General features: G+C 62.9%; 1 protein-coding gene across 2 annotated transcripts in view; it reads right to left on the bottom strand.

Moving 5' to 3' along the window:
- MACROD1 (mono-ADP ribosylhydrolase 1) overlaps nt 1-21,771 on the bottom strand; it is a 142,681-nt gene that overhangs the window by 3,375 nt on the left and 117,535 nt on the right. For both annotated transcript variants that reach the window (XM_051967373.1, XM_051967374.1), the window contains exon 4: nt 13,234-13,263. In XM_051967373.1, the coding sequence (XP_051823333.1) occupies nt 13,234-13,263 (30 nt within the window). The remainder of the gene's footprint in view (nt 1-13,233; nt 13,264-21,771) is intronic.

Consider the following 21,771-nt stretch of genomic DNA (forward strand, 5'->3'; position numbering starts at 1 on the left):
CGGGCGGGACCCGCACTCGGGGCTCCCTCCCCAGCCCGCCGCACTGCCCCCGAGAAATGCGTGCCGGGAAGAGGTTCCCCCTCTGGCCTCCAGGGGGCTCCAGGAGCTGATGGCACCGACGGGCACCGGGCCAGGGCCAGCCTGAAGCTGCCCCGCGGCCCTGGAGGGGGCCTCTGCCCCGGCCCATGCTCCTCAGGCCGCCTCCCAACTTCCCCTTTTGTTTGCCTCCATTTTCCTCTTTCCCTCCCTCCTTTTCTCTTTTTCTTCTTTCCCTTTCCTCCCTCCTCCCCTTCTTCTCCTCCCTCCTTCCTTTCCTCTCTTCCCTCCTTCCTCCTCCCTCCTTCCCTTGCCCCAAGCCTCCCAAAGGGGGCAGGGAGCCTCGGGCCTGGCCGGAGCAGCCTGTCACGGCGGGGAGGGCGGCTCTGCACCCAGAGACTTGAGGGCGCTAGGCCTGGGGGATGGACAGTGCACCCCCTCACTGCCCAGCAGAGGCCTGGCCCCCCCCAAGTCAAAGAGCTGAGGGCGGCTTCCGGGTCACCCCACTCTGTGGACGGAAAACCAAGGCCCAGAGACAAGGGGAGCTTCTGTTTGTGAGGGGGAGGGTGTGTGTGCGCTACCTGGGTCTGCTTCATCCCTGGCCCCCTGGATGACCCCCCTCCTGGGGACACTGCCCTCCCCCTCCTGGGGGCACTGCCCTCCCCCTCCCCCTCCTGGGGGCACTTTATCTCAGTAAGGGGCTGGCAAAGCTCTCCCAGGGGGAGCGCCCCCTCCCCCGCTGCCCCTGGCCGAGCTCCCTCCCCAGAAGAGGACACAGCTAATTGGCACTTGACAGACATGTTTCCTGCCATGGCCAGGAGAGGGGATGAGGGCTGGGCTGGGGCCCTGCAGGGGATCCGGGGCCTGGATTTGGGAGGTAGTGAGTTCCCCATCATGGGCAGTCCACAAGAAGAGGGGTCCAGGACTTGGGTCCCAGCTCTTGACCCCCTCTTCCCCTCCGTGAACATTGTACTCTGGACAGTTGTGCCCCCCAGCCTCAGTTTCCCCACCAGGACCCACTTTTCTCTAGGCCCCTCTACCTCTACATTGGCTGGGGGTGGCCTCGGTTTCGGGCAGGGCAGTGGGCTCTGCCTGCGGGCGGGAGCTGCATTCTCAGGGCCTGGCATACAGCAGGCACTCAATAAATGCTCTGTTGGAAGCATGTTTAAGTTAGAATTCCCCTCCTACCCTTTCCCCAAGAAAGCTCCTTGCAGGCCTCTAGTGAAGGGGAGCTCACTCCCTGCTGGAGCACCCCATTCCACAAGCATTTCTTGCCCTCCAGCCGCGGGGGACCTCCTTGGGACCCCCCAATGGCCTCTGGCTCTGCCCTGGGGCCCCTGCCCCCTCTCAGGAGTCAGTCCTACACATGCTTGAAGACCCCCATCATGCTCCCCTCTCCTAAACACCCCCCATTCCTTCAATGTCCTCATGTAGCCTGACGTTCTCTATGACCCCAGGCTCCTCTTTGTCAACATTCCTCTTAAACTTGGTGAAGGAAAGGCTCCCCAAGGGCCGGACCTAGAGCACCTGGCCCCAAGTGGAAAGCAGATTAAAGCCCCCCCCAGAGGACCCAGAGAGGGGTCCAGCTTGTTCTATTGGAGGGGACGGGGCTCTGGGGGAAGGTGCTCAAAGAGCAGATGTCGGGCCCACTTTACAGAACGGAGACTGAGGCTGGGGGCATCTGCGGGACTTCGCCCCGGCCTGGCCTCTGCCACTCCTTCTCTCAGGGAGGGTTCTTGGTCTCTGGTGAGCCTCCCCCGCAGAGGAGGAGAGGTCAGAGTTCAACACCCTTCTCCCCATGCTACAGATGGGACAAGTGAGTCCCGTGGCAGTCAGGGATAGCAAGAGGAAAAGCGACAGGGAGGAAAGATCCACCTAAGTCAGGCTTCACTTAGGAGAGGAGTGGCGGGTCAGAGCCGATCTGCAGTAGCAGAGCCGAGGCCCAAAGTCGCGGGCCGGGCTTCAGTCATTAGGAAGGTGTCTCGGAAGAAGAGGGGCCCGAGTGACTCCGGCCACGGGCAGCTCCCTCGGCCCCTTCCCCAGCCTCAGTTGACTGCTCTGCAAAATGGGCCGGCGGCACCTGGAACAGCAGAGACACCACCTGGAAAAACGCCCCCGAACACCCGACACCCCCCGGGGCCGGCTGCTCCCGCCACGGGGGAGGGGGGGCAGGGCGCCTCCTGACCGCTGCGCTCCGGCCCCTCCCCCTCCTCCTGCCCCTTCTGCTCGGCCAGGGGCCAGAGTCGCCTCTGAGAATGAACCCGAGCTCCTCCGGGAGCGATGTAATAACAGCACTTGAAGGGGCCGTCGGTGGCTATTTAGGCCACTGGAATATTCATGAAGGGAAGATTAAATATTTAAATTTATTCAGTCATAAAAACAACCCTCGGTGGGCTAGCGTTTTTCATGTTAAGCAAACAAGCAAACAGGGGCTAATTCATTATTTAAGGCAACGTCTCCGTGCTGGCCTGGGTGGGCCGGGGCTCCTGCCAGGGGGCGCTGCTGGCCGGGGCGGGAGGGTGACCGGGGCTGGGGGGTCTGCGAGGGGCCGGGCGGGGCTGAGAGGGAGGCCGGGCGGGGCTGGGGGGAGGGGCTGGGAGTCTGGGAGGGGCCGGGCGGGGCTGGGGGGAGGCCGGGCGGGGCCGGGGGACAAAGCTCCCTCCTCCTTCTGTTACTCCCTGTTGCCACAAGGCAGGATTGTGAGGTAAGTGTGATGCGTGATCTGTGTGTGAGCCTGAGTAACCCCTGGGTGTGCTCTCTGTGACCATGAGTGTGAGGCAGGTGCGCACGCGTGTGCAATCAGTGAGAGTGTAAAAGACCTGGCCCTCCCCCCAGCTGCCCCGCCCTGCAGCCCCTCCCCCTGCCCGGGCCGCGGGCAACCAGTGCCCCAGTGCCCCAGTGTTGGCCTTCCCCCTCCCCCCCAGCCTTTCCTGGGCCCCCAGGCGCCGGCGCCGAGCAACCCCGCTCACCTGCACCCCTCGGGAAGGGCCTAATTAGGCCCATTGCATAGACAGCCTCGGCCTCGTCGGACCTGCCGCCTCCCGGGTCACCAACGGCCCTCTTGAAGGGGTCCCGGTGAAGGAAGGGGGAGGGGAGCCTCCCCCTCTTCCCCCAATGCGCACCCGAGAGCCGGGGCCATCACGTGGTCCTGAGCTTTTGCCTGGTTAGGAATGGAAGGCTCCTCTGGCCCACTGACCCCAGAGACATAACGGGGGTTAGGCCACTGGGGCTCAGGCTCAGGGTGCTAACTTCAGAGGGTCCCCAGGTCCGGGTAATGCTTCAGGAAGGGAAGCTCCACTTAGGATCTTGGTGGCGGGGCCATGCATCTTGGGAGCCGGCCTTTTGGGACAGTCTGGATCCAGCCAGGTTCCAGGGTAGCCCACTTGCCAGCTGCTGAGCCAATGGAGGGGACCCCAGGCTGCCTAGAAAGCCGCCCACCTGCTCCCACTCAGCCCCAGGTACCGGTGGGGGAGGGGAACAGACTGATTCCTTCCTGATTAAAGGACATGGCAAGTCCTGGCCCTTGCCAGGGCCTCAGTTTATCACCAGAAAATGGGAATTATGCAAATTCCAGTTCAGCCCGCATTTATTAAGAACCTACTGTGTGCATGGCACCTGCTGAGGGCTCTAGGTATATAAGTCAAATGTTCTGCTCCCCAGGAGACTTCCTTGCTGAGGATTCTGGGAGAGAACTCCTGGGGCTCTCCCTGCCTGGGCAACCTTCCATTAGCCCCACCACTTCTCTCATCCCCATCTCAACTTACAGCATCCTCACCACCTTCTACACTGCCCCAAAGTGGGGCAACAGACTGAAAGGATATCCCCTGTTCTAGAGACCTTCCCAGCTCTGACATCCCCTATTCTAGAGTCCTTCCCAGCCCCAATGTCCCCTGTTCTAGAGTCCTTCCCAGCCCTGACATCCCCTGTTCTAGAGACCTTCCCAGCCCTGACATCCCCTGTTCTAGAGACCTTCCCAGCCCTGACATCTCCTGTTCTAGAGTCCTTCCCAGCTCTGACATCCTCTATTCTAGAGTCCTTCCCAGCCCCAACATCCCCTGTTCTAGAGTCCTTCCCAGCCCCAACATCCCCTGTTCTAGAGTCCTTCCAAGCCCTGCGTTCCCTGTCCCAAGGCCCTTCTCAGCCCCGATGTTCCCTGTTCTAAGGGCCCAGCCAGCTCTCCGGCCATGGCCTTTCTCCAGCTCCCTTTGGTGCTAAGCCCCAAGCTCTGCCTCCAGGGCCTCCAAACCGGGCTTCAGCCCCTACTTTGGGTCCCCTGCAGTGGTGGGGGCCTCCTGGACCTCTTCCCCCGCCAAGTCCCTCTTTCCGGCCCTGGGCCTGGAGGTCAGGGCCTCTGACCCCGCTCCGGCGTGGGTCATGCCAGGCGGCGTGCCCGCCACCGCCCCATGCCAAGCGGGGAGGCGGGCGAGCAGGCCCCGGGGGAGAAGACGGATGGGCCGGGGCTTGAGCTCCGTGATTGGGAATTCATTATTGTGAGAGAGCAGCTCCTTAAATGGAGATTTGAAAACATTAAGGCTTCATTATGGATATGACGGCCGGGCCCCATCCATCATGCAAAAATCACTCCCGTTATTAAAAGAAGTCTCGTGGCGGCTGCCGACGCCGGGGCCTCGGTGGGCACACGGAGCCGGCCCAGCCGCCCCGCGGCCTTCCCTTGCCAGGGCCGGGCTGGAGGCCGGGGGCCGGGAGCGCCACCTTCGCCCAGGCTGAGGCGGATGGACGTGGGCCCGAGTTCTGAAGGTTCTGCACGGCGACCGCCTCCTCCAGGAAGCCTCCCCTCCCCTGCTCCACCCCAGGGCCTTCGCTCCAGCCACACCGCCCTGGGCGTCCTGTCGGGCTCTGTTGGTGACCGTCTCCCCCATAGATGAGAGGCTCCTGCAGGGCCTCCTCAGTATCCCCAGTGCCTGGCACAAACCCGGGCACTGCATGGGTGTTTACCAGCCACAAGGGCCTGGGGTGTGCCTCAGTTTCCCTCTCTGTAAAAACGAGGAGGCCAGACTCCATGTGGTCCTTTCTGGTGGTCAGTCTGTTAAGTTTTGGGGTGTTTGGGCAGCAGCGAGCACTCTTCCTCCCCCCGGGGTCCCTAAGGCAGTGTCTAAGGCCCACCAGCCCGGCCCCACACCCCGTCCTGTTCTCCTTGGCCAGAAATACGGCCTGTGCTGACTTCCCCAGGAGCTCCTGGACCTTTAGGGAAGAGGCAGAGACAGAGAGAGAAGAGATAGAGACAGAGACAGAGAAAGACAGAGACAGAGAGAGTGACAAAGAAAGACAGCAAGAGAAAAGGAGGAGGTGGGCAGAAAGTCAGAGGGTGGCTGGGGGAGGGAAGACAAGGAGCAGAGAGGTGAGTGGGGGGGCACCCTCGGGGTGTGTAGGGCTGTCAGGGAAAGGCCCCCACCTCTGGGGGGTGAGCTGTGCCCGCCATGAAGGCCTGTGGGCATCAGGCGAAGATTAGTGTGGAAAGAGTCCCAGCGTGGATCCCTCCCTCCACTATTCCAGGTGAGTGACCCTGGATGGCTGGAGCTGAGATGAAGCTCCGGGTTTCCCAAGGCTGGTTGGGGCCAGAGGCCAAGAGGAGTCCAGGCTCTCTGCCCCACTATGAGCCTGTGAGTAGGTACAGTTTAGGCTAAATGGTGCCAGGTGTCATTACTACCCCGCCAAAGGCACGGCACCTGGCACACTGTAGGTGTCTAATAAATGCTTGCTGCTGGAACAGCCCTCAGGAAGGGCCTCAGAAGGGCCCAGGCCCTCCGAGCTGTGGGTCCAGAGGGGGAGTCGGCACTGGCCACATCGGAGCCTCCCTGCTCTGCTCCTAGAGAATCTCCCCCGACAGCCCCATCCCACAGGGCCCCGGAGCAGGGGCCAAGCTGGGCCGGGGTCTCGGGCTGGAACGTCCCTGCCCATTATGCTCTGTGGGGAGGACTGCAGACAGACCGCCCCCCATGCAGCCTGACTACACACGGAGGGCAGCGACCACCTCCTCTCTCCCTTAGGGGCTCCCAGCCCGGGGCCTGGCTTGGGGCAGGGCCTCTGCACCCTGATCCACCAACCGGCTTCTCCACGCTCCCAGTGCGGCTCTTCCCCCATGCTGGGGACTCTCCAGCTCCTGCCCCCCCTCCTGGCAACCTTCAAGGCTCAGCTAGGCCCTGACTCCCGTGTGGGGCCTTTCCTTCGGAAATGACTTCCAGGCCCTCCTGGCCACGGCTTGTTTGCACGCAGCCGGCGTGTTCCCCATTAGACTGGGAGCTTCCTGAGTGATTCTGAGGGGCCTTTCTGCGTGTCCTCGGCACTTAGCATGGGGTGGATGGAGGGATGGAATAGATGGGCGGATGGAAGGGCAGACGGAAGGGCGGACGGAAGTGGATGGAAGGGCAGACAGAGGGGCGGACGGAGGGGCGGACGGAGGGGCGGATGGAACGATAAACAAAGGCCACTTCGATGGGAGAGCGTGGCAGCCCAAAAGCTTGATGTTGGGATGGATGGGCCCGGGGGTAACTCACTGGATTAGTGTCACGAGAGACTGAGAGTGCAGAAGACGGATGCAAGCTACAGGTGGCGTCACACTAGTAATGCAGTGGGGCAGCCGGGATGGGGAGGCTGGATTAGCAGCACGTGAAGCTTAGTAGGAGGACACAGGAATAATATCGAGGGCCGGGGGATGGGAATACAGCATTGTAGATAACACAGGAGCGCACGAATACAGCAACAACATCATCGTGATATCACTGGCCCAAATATGAGCCCCTGCCCCGACCGTGAATAGTGACACAGCCAAACAAGATGTTAATGCAACTGTAGCAACAGTGTCGATACAATGTTCCGTTCTACATGAATCCAACGCCACGTGAGGTCGAGAGAACACTGATGCGCTGATATGCCACGTAGTCACGTGCGGCATGATATTTACATGCTCCTATACTAACATGGCAACACGGACACTGTGCTAATGTATGGCACTGATATGAATGATAAATTAACATGCAACTCATATACATTGTATCTTCATCTAGTACCATGTGATGTCAAGAGAATATTGTATTGATACACTAATAGATTGATATAACACATAGTAACATATCATTATACAAAGTATAAGATTAATGTATTAATACAATAACATGACACACATGGATACTATATGATACTATATTAATATACATCACGACTACGAATGGCATATTCACATGTAACTAATTGTAACAAGCTCTCATGGCCGTTACCGGTACCAGGCTCTCTGATTCCCAGGCCCTCGGGCCCCCTCTGGCCACCGACCTTTGCAACGTCGACTAACTCTCCCCACTCGCCTCCTCGGAGGCCTTCGGAGGCTCTGGCCACGGTTTCTTGAATCGTAGTTTAATAACCGATAGCGGCTCCAGAACAGCCGCGTGCAGACGCAGAGCCTTTAGTATAGCTGCTCACACAACGCCCTGACTTATGAACTCCCCAGTGAACACCTGGTCCGAAGACCCGCGTGTTCACTATCAAGCTCCTGACCTCACTGGGCTATCCATCCGACCCGCTCGGCTACCCCAGGACAAAGAGCGGGACTCGCTGCCCGCAGGGGGCTTACGGAGGGTCTGTGAGGTCACACACAGCCAATCAGAGAGCGCTTTGTCCCGTTAAGGAGCTATCTCGATATGGACAGGATCCCATCCAAGGGGCGGTCCCATACCCACAGAGATGACTTCCGGGCCACTCCAATCCCCTGTTGCGCTGTGGCTGCCATTTAAAGGACCCTTACAACGAATATGCCATCATATATATTGATATAATAACCATGTGATAGCAAAATAACACTATGTTAATACACTATATAATTATACACTAATATATTAATATACTAACAATACAACATGGATACTATATTAATATATAGCACTAATATGAGTGGAATAAACACGTGTAACAATGTGCCATTACATATTAACATAATACCATATGACATCAAAAGAACAATTATTAATCCACTAATTTGTTGCTATAACACAGTGATGTGTAGTATGTTAACATGTAGTCACATGACACAGCACGGATACCATATTAATAGATATCACCGAGAGGAGCGGCGCATTAACTGCAATATGACTGACACAGGTTATCTCCCACAGGAGCTGTTATCAGAGCCATGGGTGAAGGAAGTCGCACCTGTGAGGGGCAGGAGAGCAAGTTCTAGGCCGGGGCCCACCTGAGATGGGAAGGAGAACTCCGGCCGGGAAGTGCCATTTCTGGGATGGAGAGCCCAGGTGAGGGCGCGATCGGGCCGGGAGCAGGAACGGGCCCGGGGCAGGAGCCGGGGGGCCGGGGCAGGAGCCAGGGCAGGAACTGGGAAGGAGAACTCCAGCCGGGACGGTTCCATTTCTGGGACAGAGAGCCCAGGTGAGGGCGCGATCGGGCCGGGAGCAGGGGTGGGCCTGGGGCAGGAGCCAGGGGGCCAGGGCAGGAACCGGGAAGGAGAACTCCAGCTGGGATGGTTCCATTTCTGGGATGGAGAGCCCAGGTGAGCGCGATCGGGCCGGGAGCAGGGGCGGGCCTGGGGCAGGAGCCGGGGGGCCCCGGAACGGGCCGGGGCAGAACGGAAGGAGGCACTGAATTAATCTGTCAGCGGGCGGGCGGCGTGGCAGGCGAAGTCGTGATTTAGGTGAATAATTGAAACGCGGCGATACATTTGTTATCCCTTTAGTGCAAAAGTGGCAGAAGAAGGCGAGGGGTAATTGAAAAATAGAACACAAATCTCTCGGTGAAAGCCCGTTGCTTATCGCCGAGTAAACATTTCAGTCCTAATAAACAAGAAGGACTCTTGTCACGGGTGTGTTGATTTAGTCTCTGATTTAAAGCCCCTGCCTCTCTTTTTGAACAGACAATGGCAGAGCTTTCGGAAAATTTTTTATTGACCCAGTAAAAGGCTTTCACTGTGGTAGTAAAAGTTGGAGTGGGCTTGGCGTGGCCCGGCGGCTCTGCGCCTCCAGCCCTGGGCATGCTGGGAAGGTGCGGGCCGGGGGCCTCCGGGCTGAGGGTCCGGCTTGCTGGGACCTTTGAGACAAAGGTGGAAGGGACCTTGAAATGACTGGGAGGACATTTTACTGGGGGGGGGGGCAGGCCTGGATAGCAGTGACCTATCCAAGGGCACACAGAGGCAGAATCTGGATTTCAGCAGCTGGACTAATCCTGTTCTCCCCCTGATGTCTCACCCCTGTCTAGGAGCCGCAGGGGGCTCCCGTCAGGGAGAGACCCACAGCCAACCAAGTCAGCACCATGGACAGAGCCTGGCTCCCCACTGGCTTTGGGCCCAAGACCGCCCTTTCCTGGTCTCTCAGACTAACCTCCTCTCCTTTGTGGGGGCTGGGCAGCAGAGGGAGGGCAATGGGGGGGGCGGGACTGACTGATAACACGAGCTGCCCAGCGGGCCAAGGGGTTCTGGGGAGGGGGGGTCTGGAGGGGAGACTGCCCATCCCTGGGCCTCGGTTTCCCCACCCGAAATCTGAGAGGATCGAACCTGTAGATGTTCCAGGTCTCCCTGCCTCCCCATGACCCCGGCCCTGCCTTGGGTAGCGAGGAGGGGGCTTCCCACTTGGCCGGATGGTGCGGTGGTTAGCGTGACTTGAGCGCCAGCCCCGCCTTGGAGACTTTCCCGTGGTTTGTGCCTAGGGAAATCATGGAACCTCTCGGCCTTGGTCTCCCCGTCAGTAAAATGGAGGCACAGACCCGGCTCACGGAGGGCGCAGGGAGATCACGGACAAAGCCTGTAGCAGGCTTAAAGCAGTGCCCTAGTGCCGGCTGTTTGTTATGATTATTATTCAGTGGAGGAGGAGGAGGAGGAGGGAACAGAGAGCTGAACCCCATGTTCAGTTCTCTCCATGCTGCGCCCCCCCAAAGGACCATGACGCTAGTTCTGGGTTCAAACCTCCAGGGGGCGCCCCTTGGCGGGGAAGCTGGGTGAGGGCGGGTGACCAGAGGAGAGCCGGGCGCAGGGTCGGCCAGGCAGGGATGGACGGCGCCTCACACTCGTGGACCCCTTTAGCAAATGCCGGGAAGCGCCCGCTGTGGGCGCCCTTGGCTGGGCACCAGGAGGGGGTGAAGTCCCGGCCCTATGGCGCTCGCCAGTTCGTGGGGCACAGGCAGTGGCTGCTAGTCCTAGCAGGCAATTGGGTTGGAGGTCCCGAGGGGAAGGGGGCATCAGGGAGGGCTCCCCGGGGGCGGCGGGTGCCTGTGGTGCCCCTCTGGCCCCAGCTTCTGCGGGCATCTCTGGGCAGACCCTCCCTCAGGGGCACCCGCTCGGGGCTCCGGGGCTCCCTCTTCCCGGCCTGCTTCCAGCTCCGCCTGCGGCGCGGGCCGCCCTCCCTCCACCTTGTTCTGCAATCCCATTTACAGACTAACAGCCCCTCTCTGACCTGCCCCCCGCCGGCGCCATAAATCTCCCACTGGCGTTAAAAAGCCGGACCTGGGCCCGCTTCCTCCCAGCGCTCCCTTCCTGCCCGGGGGCCCATCCATCTCTGTCAGGAGCTCCCGGCTTCTGTAAACACCCGCCCCTCCCCAGCCCCGTGCGTTACATCCGAGAGGGCTCCGGCCCCAACCACTGCAGCTATGTGGGGGGCGGGGGGGCAGGGAGGGCGGGGAGGGGGACAGGGAGGTGGAGGGGCTGGGGGGGGCACCCTGCTGCTCCACCAGACCCCCGCCCAGGGGCCAGGAGTGGGCTCCCCTCTGACCCTGAGGACCCCCTTCAATCCGGGCCCCTGGGTGGGGCAGGGCTGTCCTGCCCTCTCTGGCCCTCCTGAGCCCAGAGCCTCATGCCCCAGGCTTCCCTCCTGCCCCGAGTGTCTCTGGGAACATCAGAGAGGAAGGGATGAAAAGTGACCTTCAGGGCGTGCCCTGGGACACAGAGAGGCTGGCAGTCAGTGAGGTTCCCATGACTGGCCCTGGGCTAAGGGTGGGAACGTGGAGCCCCGGGCCTGCCCTCAGGGAGCTGCCAGTGCTGGCCTTGGCTCCCGCCCTCCCTCCACTGGCCCAAAGATCCTGGGGATCTTCCTCGCCTGCATCCTCCACTTCCCTAACTGTCAGAGGCAGGAGGGCAGGGGGATGACCTTGGGGGTCAGCCCTACGGAAGGGACCAATGATCTGTGGAGAGCACTAGGCTGGGAGTCAGGGAGGCCGCAGCTCAAAATCCGGCCTTAGACGTACAAAGAACACTGGGCGTGTCACTTAATCTCACCCAGCCTCAGTTTCCCCATCTGTAAAGCACCCTCAGGACTCGCCCAGCAGGACAGTGTGGGGCTCCCTGAGCCGTGGATCGTCCCAGGGTCCCGTGTGACGGCCCTCCGCCCCATCTGCGGTTAGGGGCAGGGAGGGGCTGCCCCGTGGGAGAGCGCCCAGAGGTGGGTCACGTCAGGGGACGCCGCTCGCCTTGGGACGGCCTCAGTGACCTCCTCATGTCCACCCCACCCTCACCTCCCCCCGCCTCTGCCGCCTGCTGGCCTCCAGGCTGATCTAGCCAGGCTCCCACAGCGCCCAGGCCCAGGGGGCCCTCTCTCTGCTGCCCTGCTCTTGGAGGGTCCTGGAGAGCAGGAAAAGCCAGGCCTGGGGCAGTGATTTTTCAGACCCTCAGTCACCCCTGCCCTGGGGGATGCAAGAATGAACACCTACTGTGCGCCAGGCCCCCCGACCAACCCCACCGGCTCCATCCCAGCCCTTGTTGAACACCTACTGCGCACCAGGCCCCCAGACCAATGCCACCGGTTCCCAGGTGGGGCCAAGTGTCTTGTAAGTGTCCCAGGCCCTCGCTGAGCACCTACTGCGCACCAGGCCCCCAGGGAGTCCGGGCTCCCGAGTACCTCCAGCCTACCCAGCCAGGAATGTCCTCCACACTCACCTCAGGACTGGGGGGGGCAGGAAAACAGCTCCCAGAACAAACAGCCCCCCAGCTCCCAGCCCGGACAGCTCTTAATGCGCCTCTTATTTATTCCCGACCCGTGACCCTTTTATTTTTCCCCCTTTTAAAACCTGGCCCAGCCCGCGCCCGCCGCCCGCCTGCGGTAAACACAGCCCCCGGGATTTATCCGCGAGCCCATTAACCTCCGCTCTCCCGCTCACCAATCATTCCTCCCGCCACCGCGGGAGCCCAGGAGGGAGGCGGGGGCCGGTGGCAGGAGGGGCTCCACGGCATGGCTGTCCCTCCCTTGCCCACCCCGGGCTCCAGCCGCCTGCTCCCTCCTGGGCTGGGACCAAACCGAGACATCTCGCCTGAGGGTCACCCTCTCCCTGACCTGAGCCCCCCGGGACCCCCGGAGGCTGCTGGGACAGACCCTCAGTCATCCCTGTCCCGGGGGCTGCAAGAATGGGCAGAGACCAGAGGCCGGACCTGGCCAGGCCGGGCGGGAAGCTCGGAGGGGAAACTGGGAGGGAGCCCGTTGCCTGGCCCGGGCAGGGAGGGTGTAGGGAAAGCATCAGGCTCCACGGCCGCTTAGCACGTGGCTGACCTTGGCCAACCGGCTCCCAGGCCCCGGTCTCAGTCTCCTCGTCTGTAAAATGGGAGCTGGACTCCAGGGCTGCACACAGTGGGGGTGCTGGAAGCAGTGGCAGCCGTGAGTAGAGAGGAGGACTCAGAGGCCAGAACGATGGCGACTGGGAGCCACGGGGCCCTGAGAGTGCCGGCACGCAGGCGGAAGGCGCCTTGAAGCCTTGAACCCGGATCTATCACCCCGCCACGGCTGCCTCCAGCTTCCCAGAACCCCTTGGGGCCCGGTTTGAAAAGTGCTTGGAGGAAGGGAATGAGCATTTATTAAGCTCCTACTATATGCTAAACTCTCCACAGTTTTCATGCCCACAATAACCCTGGGAAGGAGGCGTTATTATTATTCCCATTTTAAAAATGAGGAAACTGAGGAACGGGGAAGTCACCCAGCTAGCGAGCTTCTGAGTCTGGATCAGAACTCAGGATTTCTAAAATCCACGGCCACTGCGCCCAACGATCCCAGGCGGCTTTAGCTGGAATATGCCCAAAGATGGGGAGCTCACCCCTTACCGAGGCAGCCTGGTCCTTGTCAGGTTTGTGCCTCTCTTTTCCAGGACATCCCCCCCCGACTCTCGGCTGATCCCCAAACAGGAAGGAGTGGGGCGTGGAGGGGGCGGATGAGGCGGGAAAGGGGAGGGGTCCCAGGGAGCCCCAGAAACAAAGCAGGTCACACTTACCACCGCCGCCTCCGAGCAGGGAGCTGTTAGCTGTAAGAGAAGGACACGGGGTCAGTGAGAGGTAGCGGACCGAGGTGCCGGGGCCCTGGACCCAGGTGGGGCCAAGGTTCTTATAAGTGTCCCCTCCCAGCCTCCAGCAACTGTCCCAGCAACAAAGCTTTGGTTAAGAGTTCAGGTACTTAAAAAGTTCAAGTACTCGAGGAAGGAGTTCAGGTGCTACCATACAACCCAATGCCAGTCCAGAAAAGACAACACAATAGAGATTGTGCAGACATTTATTCGGCCCCTACTGTGTGCAGACCACGCCTGGTCCCTGTGCTCCTGAAGCTCAGTCTAGGGGCCCATGAGAGGCCGGCGCCGACAAGAGCATACAGTTTTATAGGAGGAAGGCGCGTCAGAGGGCTCAGAACCGTGGCCCAATTGGGTCACTAGGGGGGACCAGGCTGCTCCCCGGAACTACCAAGAGCGAGGAGCAAAGCAGGAGGGACCGTGGCTTGGAGCTCCCCCCGAGCCAGGATCTTGGGCCCAAGGGGGCCCGGGCCGATGGAGCGCGGGGCCCCAGGTCGCCTTTCTCGGCTCTTTCATTAATGACGCCACCGTTTCGGTGAGCTCCCCAGCGTCCTTATGCAGGATGGGGTTATTCCTGGATGGGCAAAGACGGGGTATGGGGGGTGGGGCTGCCAGCACCCCAGAGGGGAGAAGGGCACCCCCCGGGAGATGGCCAACCTGAACGGGGACCCGGCTCCGTGAGCCAGGTGAGCCGATGGCCCCCGGGAGGGCTGCCCTTTACATCCAGCCACCCCCACTCTTGCAGCTCCTTCGATGGCCCCCGGGAGGGCTGTCCCCCACGCCCAGCCCCCCCTTTCCTGCAGCTCCTTCTATGGCCCCAGGAGGGCTGCCCCCCACGCCCAGCCCACCCGCTCCTGCAGCCCTTCCCCCACCTCCGAGCTCCAAGTCCCATCGCCCGTCTGGCTGGCAGAGCGAGCCGGAGCTGACAGGCCTTCAGGAGGACGCCAGCTTCCAGAGCGAGACCTGCCAATCTCCCTGACGGCATTTAATGGGCTGCCCCTTTCCTTCTCCTGCCCGAGAGGGGCCGGAGCTAATTGAGGCTGTCCGTCTTTCTGGGCCTCCCAGACTGCCGGCCTCCCTGAGGGGGAGCCCCCGACCCCGGCCTGTGCCCCGAGACGCTGCCGGGCCTGTGGAAGCCTCGGGTGGGAGCTGATAAATAGGAGCTGTTGATGAAGATCGGAGGGCGCTGACTGCCAGACAGGCGGGCGTCCGGGCGCAAGGGAGCGGGTCCCTGGGTTCGGGTCAAACACCCCCCGCTTCCCGAGCTGACCCCTTGTGGCCGGGGCCTCTCCTCCCATTCTGAGGGCCAGAGGAGGCTGGGGCTCCACCCTGGGCCTCCAAAGCCACGCCAGAGTGGGGGTGCTCCCAGCAGGGGCACAGCGATGAGAAGCTGGGCTTGTGAGGAGGGGTCCGAATCTCACAGTGCCCCCCCCGGGGTTTCAGGGATGCGCCGCCCCACACTCTGAGAGCCAAGGCCCCTGGGGGAGGATGGAAGCTGAGACGGGACAGGTGGGGGAGGGCCTGGGGGGCCAGTGGGACCACCCACTGGGAGCCGAGAGACCCCGGGGCGACCTCTTGCCAACAGAGCTTAATCTGACGCCCCTGCTGTGTGCCAGGCGCTGCGCCAGGGAGTCTCTGCCCTCGGAGAGCTTCCATCCTGCGGGCAAGGCGGCGTCCCAAGAGGAAGAGAAATTGAGGGACAAAACACCAAGGATTGGGGGGAGCGGGAAGGGCCTCCCCAGGGACTGCTCACGAGCCAGAGGGCCTCGGGGATGGCACGCCAGGCCCGGGGAACGGCTCGGGCAAAGGTCCAGAGAGGGGAAACCGGACACTGCTTTTGGGGAAGGGGAAGGGGGCAGTCCGGCCGGAAGGTGGAGGAAGCCGAGGAGGCCCTGGGGTTCCGGACCTGGGAGTTACTGAGGGTGCTCGGAGGTTGCAAAGCACGGGAGGCTGGGAGAGCTGAGGCGGGGAGGGGCTGCCGGGGCCGCTGGGAGGAGAAGGAGCCGGGCCGGTCTCGCGGAGCTGACAGCTCCTCGCTCGGGGAGTAATTAATTCCACGGCTGAAAACCCAGGGCTGCGTTACTGGGGAGATTAATACCGGAGCTAATTAAGATGGAGAGTGAGGGAGAGCCGCCCTCCCTGGGGGGGCAGAGGGGGCAGCGCCATGGGGGAGGGGGAGCCGAGGGAGACAGAGGGAGAGGAGGTGAGAGGGGGAGGGGAGAGAAAGACAGAGACAGAGACAGAGTCAGAAAGAGAGAGAAAAAGAGAGACAGAGATGGAGAAAGGGACAAAGAAATTGAGAGACAGAGAGGAGGTGAGAGGGAGAGGGGAGAGACAGGGGCAGCCTGGGGGAACCCAGAGAGAGTGTGGGGCTGGGGAAGGGCAGAGAGAGAGAGGGAGATGGCCCAGAGCAGGCCCCGGGCTCAGGGGCTCTTTCCTTTCCTGAGGCGGGGGGGGGCAGCTCTCTGTGCCCCCTCCCCAGGCACACACACACACACCCAAGGACACCCGCTGAGGCCCGGCCCCGTTCAGGCCCCTCCTCTCCTCTCCACTGGCCCCCAGGGGACCCTGCTGGTCCCCTCCCCGGAGCCCCTGGGTCCCCCAGCCCTGGCCCTCCCTCCCCCCAGAAGCCCCACTTCTCTGCTCCCTGTAAGCTGGCGGGCTCGGACAGGCCTGTTTCCCTCTGCTGTGCCTGGGCCGGTGCCCGCCTGCTGAGCCGGGCGTGGGACACGTGGGCGCGCTCGGGTCCAGGAGCGGCCACGGCGGGGGAAGGGGGGCCTCGCCCTCTGCTAGCCCTTGCCCACCTTTCTCCCATCATGTCTCTCTCTTAATTAACACTGGCCACAAATGAGCTGGCAGCGGTTCAGGTGCAGGAAGGCTTGCCAGCAGCTGGCAGCTGGCCTCCGAGGGGGGGCACGGCCCCCTGCCGCTCTCTGCGGGGGGGTGGGGGGCTCAAGGAGACTGTGACCCGGCTCGGGTCAGCCCCCGGCACTGAGAGCCGCCCAGAACCCCCGGGGGGGAGGGCAGGTAAGGGCTTCGCTCCCCAGGCGCCGGCACAGGGGCCTTGCCCAGACAGGGGCCCCAGCCCCGAATCCGGCCCCACATCCTGGGAACGGGAGAGACTCCTTAAGGGGGCCCGCAAGGGGGGGACTGAGAGTTTAGAGGATTAATGTCAGGGCTGGGGGGGCTTAGAATGGGGGGTGTCAGGGCTGGGGGGCCTCCGCAGCCTCCATTTCCTCTTCTGTTAAATGAGGACCGGCCCCGGCGATCCTTTTCAGACCTGGGTCTGTGGGGAGGGGTCCCTGCGCCGAGCCCTGGGAGGTTTCGGAGATCACGGGCCTGGCGCCTTGGAAGCCTCTGGTCCGACCCCTTCCTTAGCAGCTGGGGGGCTTCCAAGAGGTGGAGGCCAGGCCTTGGCCCTGGACTCCGGCCTTGCCCCTGAGCTCGGAGCAGTCTGGGGCTGCCGGGCCGCAGGGACGTGCTCGGCCCCGAACGCTTGGCCCTGGGCGCTCTGCAGGAAGCCCCGGGCCGCCCACTTGCAGCAGCCCCCTCCGGCCAGTCCCACCGACCCCTGGGCGCCCTCCTGCCCAGTTCCCCTCGCCCCTGCCCGGCAAACCCCGCTCCCCCCCGCCCCTTCCTTGGCTCCTGCGAGGCTCTGTCCAGAGGCCGCCCTGCCGGGGCCACACTTGTCGGCACACTGAGGGCCAACTGCTGGGGGGAGGGGCCTGCCCGGCCTTTCTGTGTCCCCTGCAGGCCACGCCCGGCACACAGTAGGGACTTAATAAATGCTCACTTGCTAAGGGCTGGTTCGTTCGGCTACAGCTGAAGAGATCTCAGCCCTTCCTTGTACCGATGGGGACCCAGGGCCTGGCGTCCTAGCCATGGTGTTCGCTCCTGACTCAGTCTCCCCCTCTGCAGAAATGAGGGAGGGGGGCTATGTGGGGGGCCCTGGCCGGCTCAGGGACCACCAGCCTTCGCCACCTCTGGGTGACCTGGGCGGCCTCCTCTTCTTCGGGAAGTGGGGGAGGCCCGAGTCCGGACCCCCAGCTCTGGGCACTGGGAGCCCCTGCAGGGCCGGGTGACCGCTACCAGGGGGCAAACGGCCCCGACCGCCACGGCGGGTGAGCTGCCCACGGACCGTCCAGAAGTGCTGCCGCGGCCGTTCCCTGACCAGGGAATAAATCCTCCGGGCCTCGGGCGGGTGCGGGGGAGGGCCCGGCACCAAGGTGCCCTGTGCCGCGAGGGAGCCCGCTGACCCGAGGAAATCGCCGAGCCAGCTTGGTGGGGGAGAACACAGAGGGGGGAGGGCACGGAGGGGCAGCCAGCCCCCGCTGCAGGGAGCATCCCACCCGGAGGCCGACCCTGGAGCTGTCAGCCCACAGTCAGGTGCCAACCTTGGGGCCTGGACCCCGTGGGCCAGGGGGAGAGCAGGGAGGGGGCCCTTGGTGGGGTCTGAGCCTCTGCACGCAGCCGAGAAGCTGCCGGCTCCCGCGGAGGGCTGCTCCGCTCCGGGACGGCGCCTCACCTTCCCTTCTCATCCCCAGGCCCCTCCTCCAGCCTCACGCCATGAGCTCCAGGCCCTACCAAGTGTTCAAGCAGTGAAAGAAGCATCTATTGTGCACCTCCTGTATGCCAGGCGCTGCGCCAAACTCTAGTAATAAAAAAAGCAAAGACACAGTCCTGGTTCTCACAAAGCTCCCAGTCTAATGGGGTTGACAAGTCAGTCAGTTAACAGGCACATATTAAGCCCCTACTGTGTGCCAGAAAGTGAAGATACAAAGGCAAAATACAGCCCTGCCTTCAACAAGTTCACGGTCTAGTGGGAAGACATGTAAACAGCCGGTGCCAATAACTAGCGGGACAATAACCCAAAGAGGCAAAACCTGTGCCTTAAGAGGGATCAGGAAAAGCTTTCTGTGGAAGGGGAGCTCTTTACGGGGGCCTGGACCAAGTCAGCACAGGCAGAATTGCCTGAGCTCCAGGGGTACACAGTAAGCACTTAATAACTGTTTGATGATGGCACACAGTAAGCACTTAATAACTGCTGAGGGCACACAGTAAGCACTTAATAACAGTCTGCTGACTGACTCACTGATTGCGGACCCTCTAAGCCTCCTGCTGCTCTCTGAAGGAACCTTCTCCCAGTTCTCTTCCCGCCCCCCACTTTCCTGGCTGTTTGAGCCCGAGGGGGCGAGTTCCGGGCCCTGCCCTTCAGGCCGCCCGCTGAGCGGGAGCCGGCCTGGTCCCTCGGGCTCCGGGAGCACGTGCTGCCTCCCTGGGGGAGCTGGGGGCTCCGGGAGCTTCTCACTGGCCGTTAGTGGGGGCGCGGTGGGCTCCGGTCGCGTCAGGGGCGGCAGGCCCTGGTTCCGAGGGCGTGAGACGGACGTGGGGCCGGGAAGGGCGGGTGGGAAGGGGGGGCAGAGCCGGGTCCAAGGGCAGCCCCCCCACGCGGGGCTGGGATAGGAAGGAGCCTCCTGCGGCCCCAGGCAGGGTCACGGCTGAGCCCCCGACACTCGGGACACGAGCTCTCCGAGGCCTGTTGGAGTGAGGAGAGCGCTCGGGCCCAGAGAGGCCGGGGATGTGCCCGGGGGCACTACGGGCCCAAGCCAAGCTCGGAGCCGGCTTCTCCCGTTCCCGGGGGGCCCAGGGGGGTCACTGCCCAAACCAACCAGCACCAGCCCTCAGCCGGGCAGTAAAGGGACGGGAATCAGGGCAGCTCTTGGTGTGAGGATGATGTGAAACCCTGAAGGACCCGCCTGCCCCCAGCACCTGCCTTCTCCCCGTGCTCCAATCCAGCCCCCCAGCATCCCCACAGCGGCCCCATATAGGTCTGACGTGGGCTCCCAGCCTCTTCCAGCCCCGGACAGCGAGGGCTCAGGCCCCCCGCTGAGTAGACTCGGGGCAGTGGAGGGGGTCCCCAAGCCTCCCCTCATCACCCCAGACAATCAGCCAGCGGGACCAGCGGGCGGCGGTCAGCTCTGCTGCCAGCCCTGGCTCCCCCCCCCCCCACCATTAACATTATCGATCGCTCCCTCGCTGAACTCCCGGCCTTTCTCCCCCCCCCCAGTCCGGCCGGCCCAGGCTGCCAGATCAATCTTGTTAATGCACTGCCGGGCTCCCATCACTCTCCTGCTCAAACACTGACAATTGCTCCCAAGTGCCCACAGGACCGAGTCCAGCCAGTGCTTATTAAGTGGCTGCCCCGCCCCAGGCCTCCAGGTCATGGGCACAGAGGAGGCTCCCGACGGGGGCCGGGGGGCCAGGCTGGGGGGCTCCCTGCTGGGGAAGGCGGTGGAGGGGCCGGGGCCGCCCCAGAGGTCTTTGGGTCCTGGAAGGAGACGTTGGGTTTCGGTGAGAAATCAGCGAAAACGGATTTGGGCGATTCGGGCCCCCCCCAGGTCACAGATCCCCAAACTCTGCCCCCAAGATTGGGCGCCCAGAGCGAGAAAGGCTTTGTCCAAGACCCCCTCACGCGCCGAGCAGCGAGCAGACGGAGCGCCTCGCCCGACAGCCCGTGGGCAGAGGCGGGGGGGCCGGGACCCCCGTTCCCACGCGCTGACGCCCCCCCGGGTCCTTTGCCCGCCGCCCTGTCTGTGCGTTGCCCCTCGCTCCCGCCACACGACCAGCAGCCCCCTCCGCGCCGTCTCCTCAAGGTCACCCCTTGTTCCCAAGAGCCACAAAGCCCCGAAGAAGCCCTAACAGTAACAGCCCAGGAGCTTTAGGGGATAATCCCGTCTTTGCAGGGATGACGGCCTCATGACAGCCGGAGCCCAAAGCCCCGGAGATTATCACTCTCCCGGGGCCCCCGGGGCGCCAAGACTCACGAGGGGTCGGGACCCCGGGGCGGCCCTGGAAGGGGATGGGGAGCTCAGGGCCCCCCCGGAGGAGGTGGGGGCAGGGCGCCGGGGCCAAAGCTGCAGAAAGAGGATTTGGCCAAAGCTCAGATTAGAACCGCAGAAGGCGCCTCCTGAGCTTAGGGGCCGGCGGAATTGGGGGGAGAGAGGGGGGAGAGAGGGGCCTTCCGGGGAGCCTCGTCACAGGGGACCCCAGAAGGAAGGTCACCAGAGAGGCAGGCGGAGACAAACCAGGTGGGGACAGCTCCTGCTGACGGACACCCTCACCACCCTGCTCAGGTCCGGCCTCCCGGGAGGAAAGGCCAGAGGATTCCCTGGGCCTCAGTTTCCCCTTTTGTAAAATGAGGCCTTAGTCAGCTCCCATGTTGTTGTTCGAGGTGCAGCTCCCACTCTGAACACAAGGGAGAGGAGGCACGGGGAGCGCGAGGGCCCCGAGATGCGCCACCACTCGTCAGGGTTCTCCCCCGCCGGCCTCCCCCCACCGCTACCCATGGCTCCCACTGCCTCCCCCCGCTGCCACCCATGGCTCCCACTGCATTCCCCCCCGCGGCCTGAGTTAAGTCCCTTCCCCCACTGATTCTGGCCAGACTCCGTGGTTTCAGGCTCCCCTCCGTGTGGGAGCCAGGACGAGCCCTTAGAGCAGACTGATTGTGGGGCAGCCCCGCCTTCTCTCTGGGAGGTCCCAAGGACGCCCCCCAGAGGAAGTGGGGGGGCTCCCTGAGGCTGCTTGGGCCAGAAGCGAGGGGGCCGGTGCCCGGGGGTTGGTGCTTCCTGATGCCCAGCAGGCACAAGCCCAGGCCCAGGCAGTAGCCAGGGCTCGTGAGTCAGGAAAAGGAGGCTTCGTACCCACGCTGCTGGCGGGCATGTGGCTTGGGGGTAACGGGCACTTCCTTGCCCTCAGGACAGGATGCACCGAGCAGGGCCGGCACAAAGGGGGGAGGGCGTCACGCGGGCGGGCACGCTCTGCGAGTGCCCAGGGAAGTGCCTGGCCGCCGAGCCTGGCCTGCCGCAGCGGGCATCTCGGTGCCTTTGGAATGAATTCCGGTGTTCCTGCCTCCTCCCGGCTCCCCGGGCTCTGAAGCAGCTGCCGGTGATTTCCAGCTGCTGGCTAACCGCGGCACTCCCCCACTCCATAAACTTTAATAGCTCCCTTTGGCCTCCAGGACAGAGAACACTTCTCGGCCTGAGCTTGCCTTCCCGGCCTCCTTGCTGGCTGCGCCTCCGGCCCATTGTGGGGCCTCTGCCCGCCAGGACTCGTTTGGCATTCAGTGAGGGTATGTTGGGTCTGTGCCCCCCCGGGCTTCCCTCAGCAGAGAAGGGGGAGGGGCCTTTTTGCTGACGCCTTCCTTGTAGGCACGGGATAGGCATACAGTCGGCGCCTAATAAGCACCAGGGGATTGACCCACAGAAAGCTGAGCTCCCTTCTTCTGAGATAGTCCCAGCACAGAAGAAGTCTCCAGAAAGGGAGCGGGAGCCACAAGCAGGGTACGGCGGCAGAGGCCCGCGCACTCCCCGGGGCCGGATCTTGGGTAAGTGGGGTCCGTCTGAGACTCAGTCTTCTCATCCACAGAGTGGGTGCGGCGTCTCTGAACCACCCAGCTGGGGGCCACCGGCG

Source organism: Antechinus flavipes, chromosome 6, assembly GCF_016432865.1.
Source record: "Antechinus flavipes isolate AdamAnt ecotype Samford, QLD, Australia chromosome 6, AdamAnt_v2, whole genome shotgun sequence".
Classification (NCBI taxonomy): domain Eukaryota; kingdom Metazoa; phylum Chordata; class Mammalia; order Dasyuromorphia; family Dasyuridae; genus Antechinus; species Antechinus flavipes.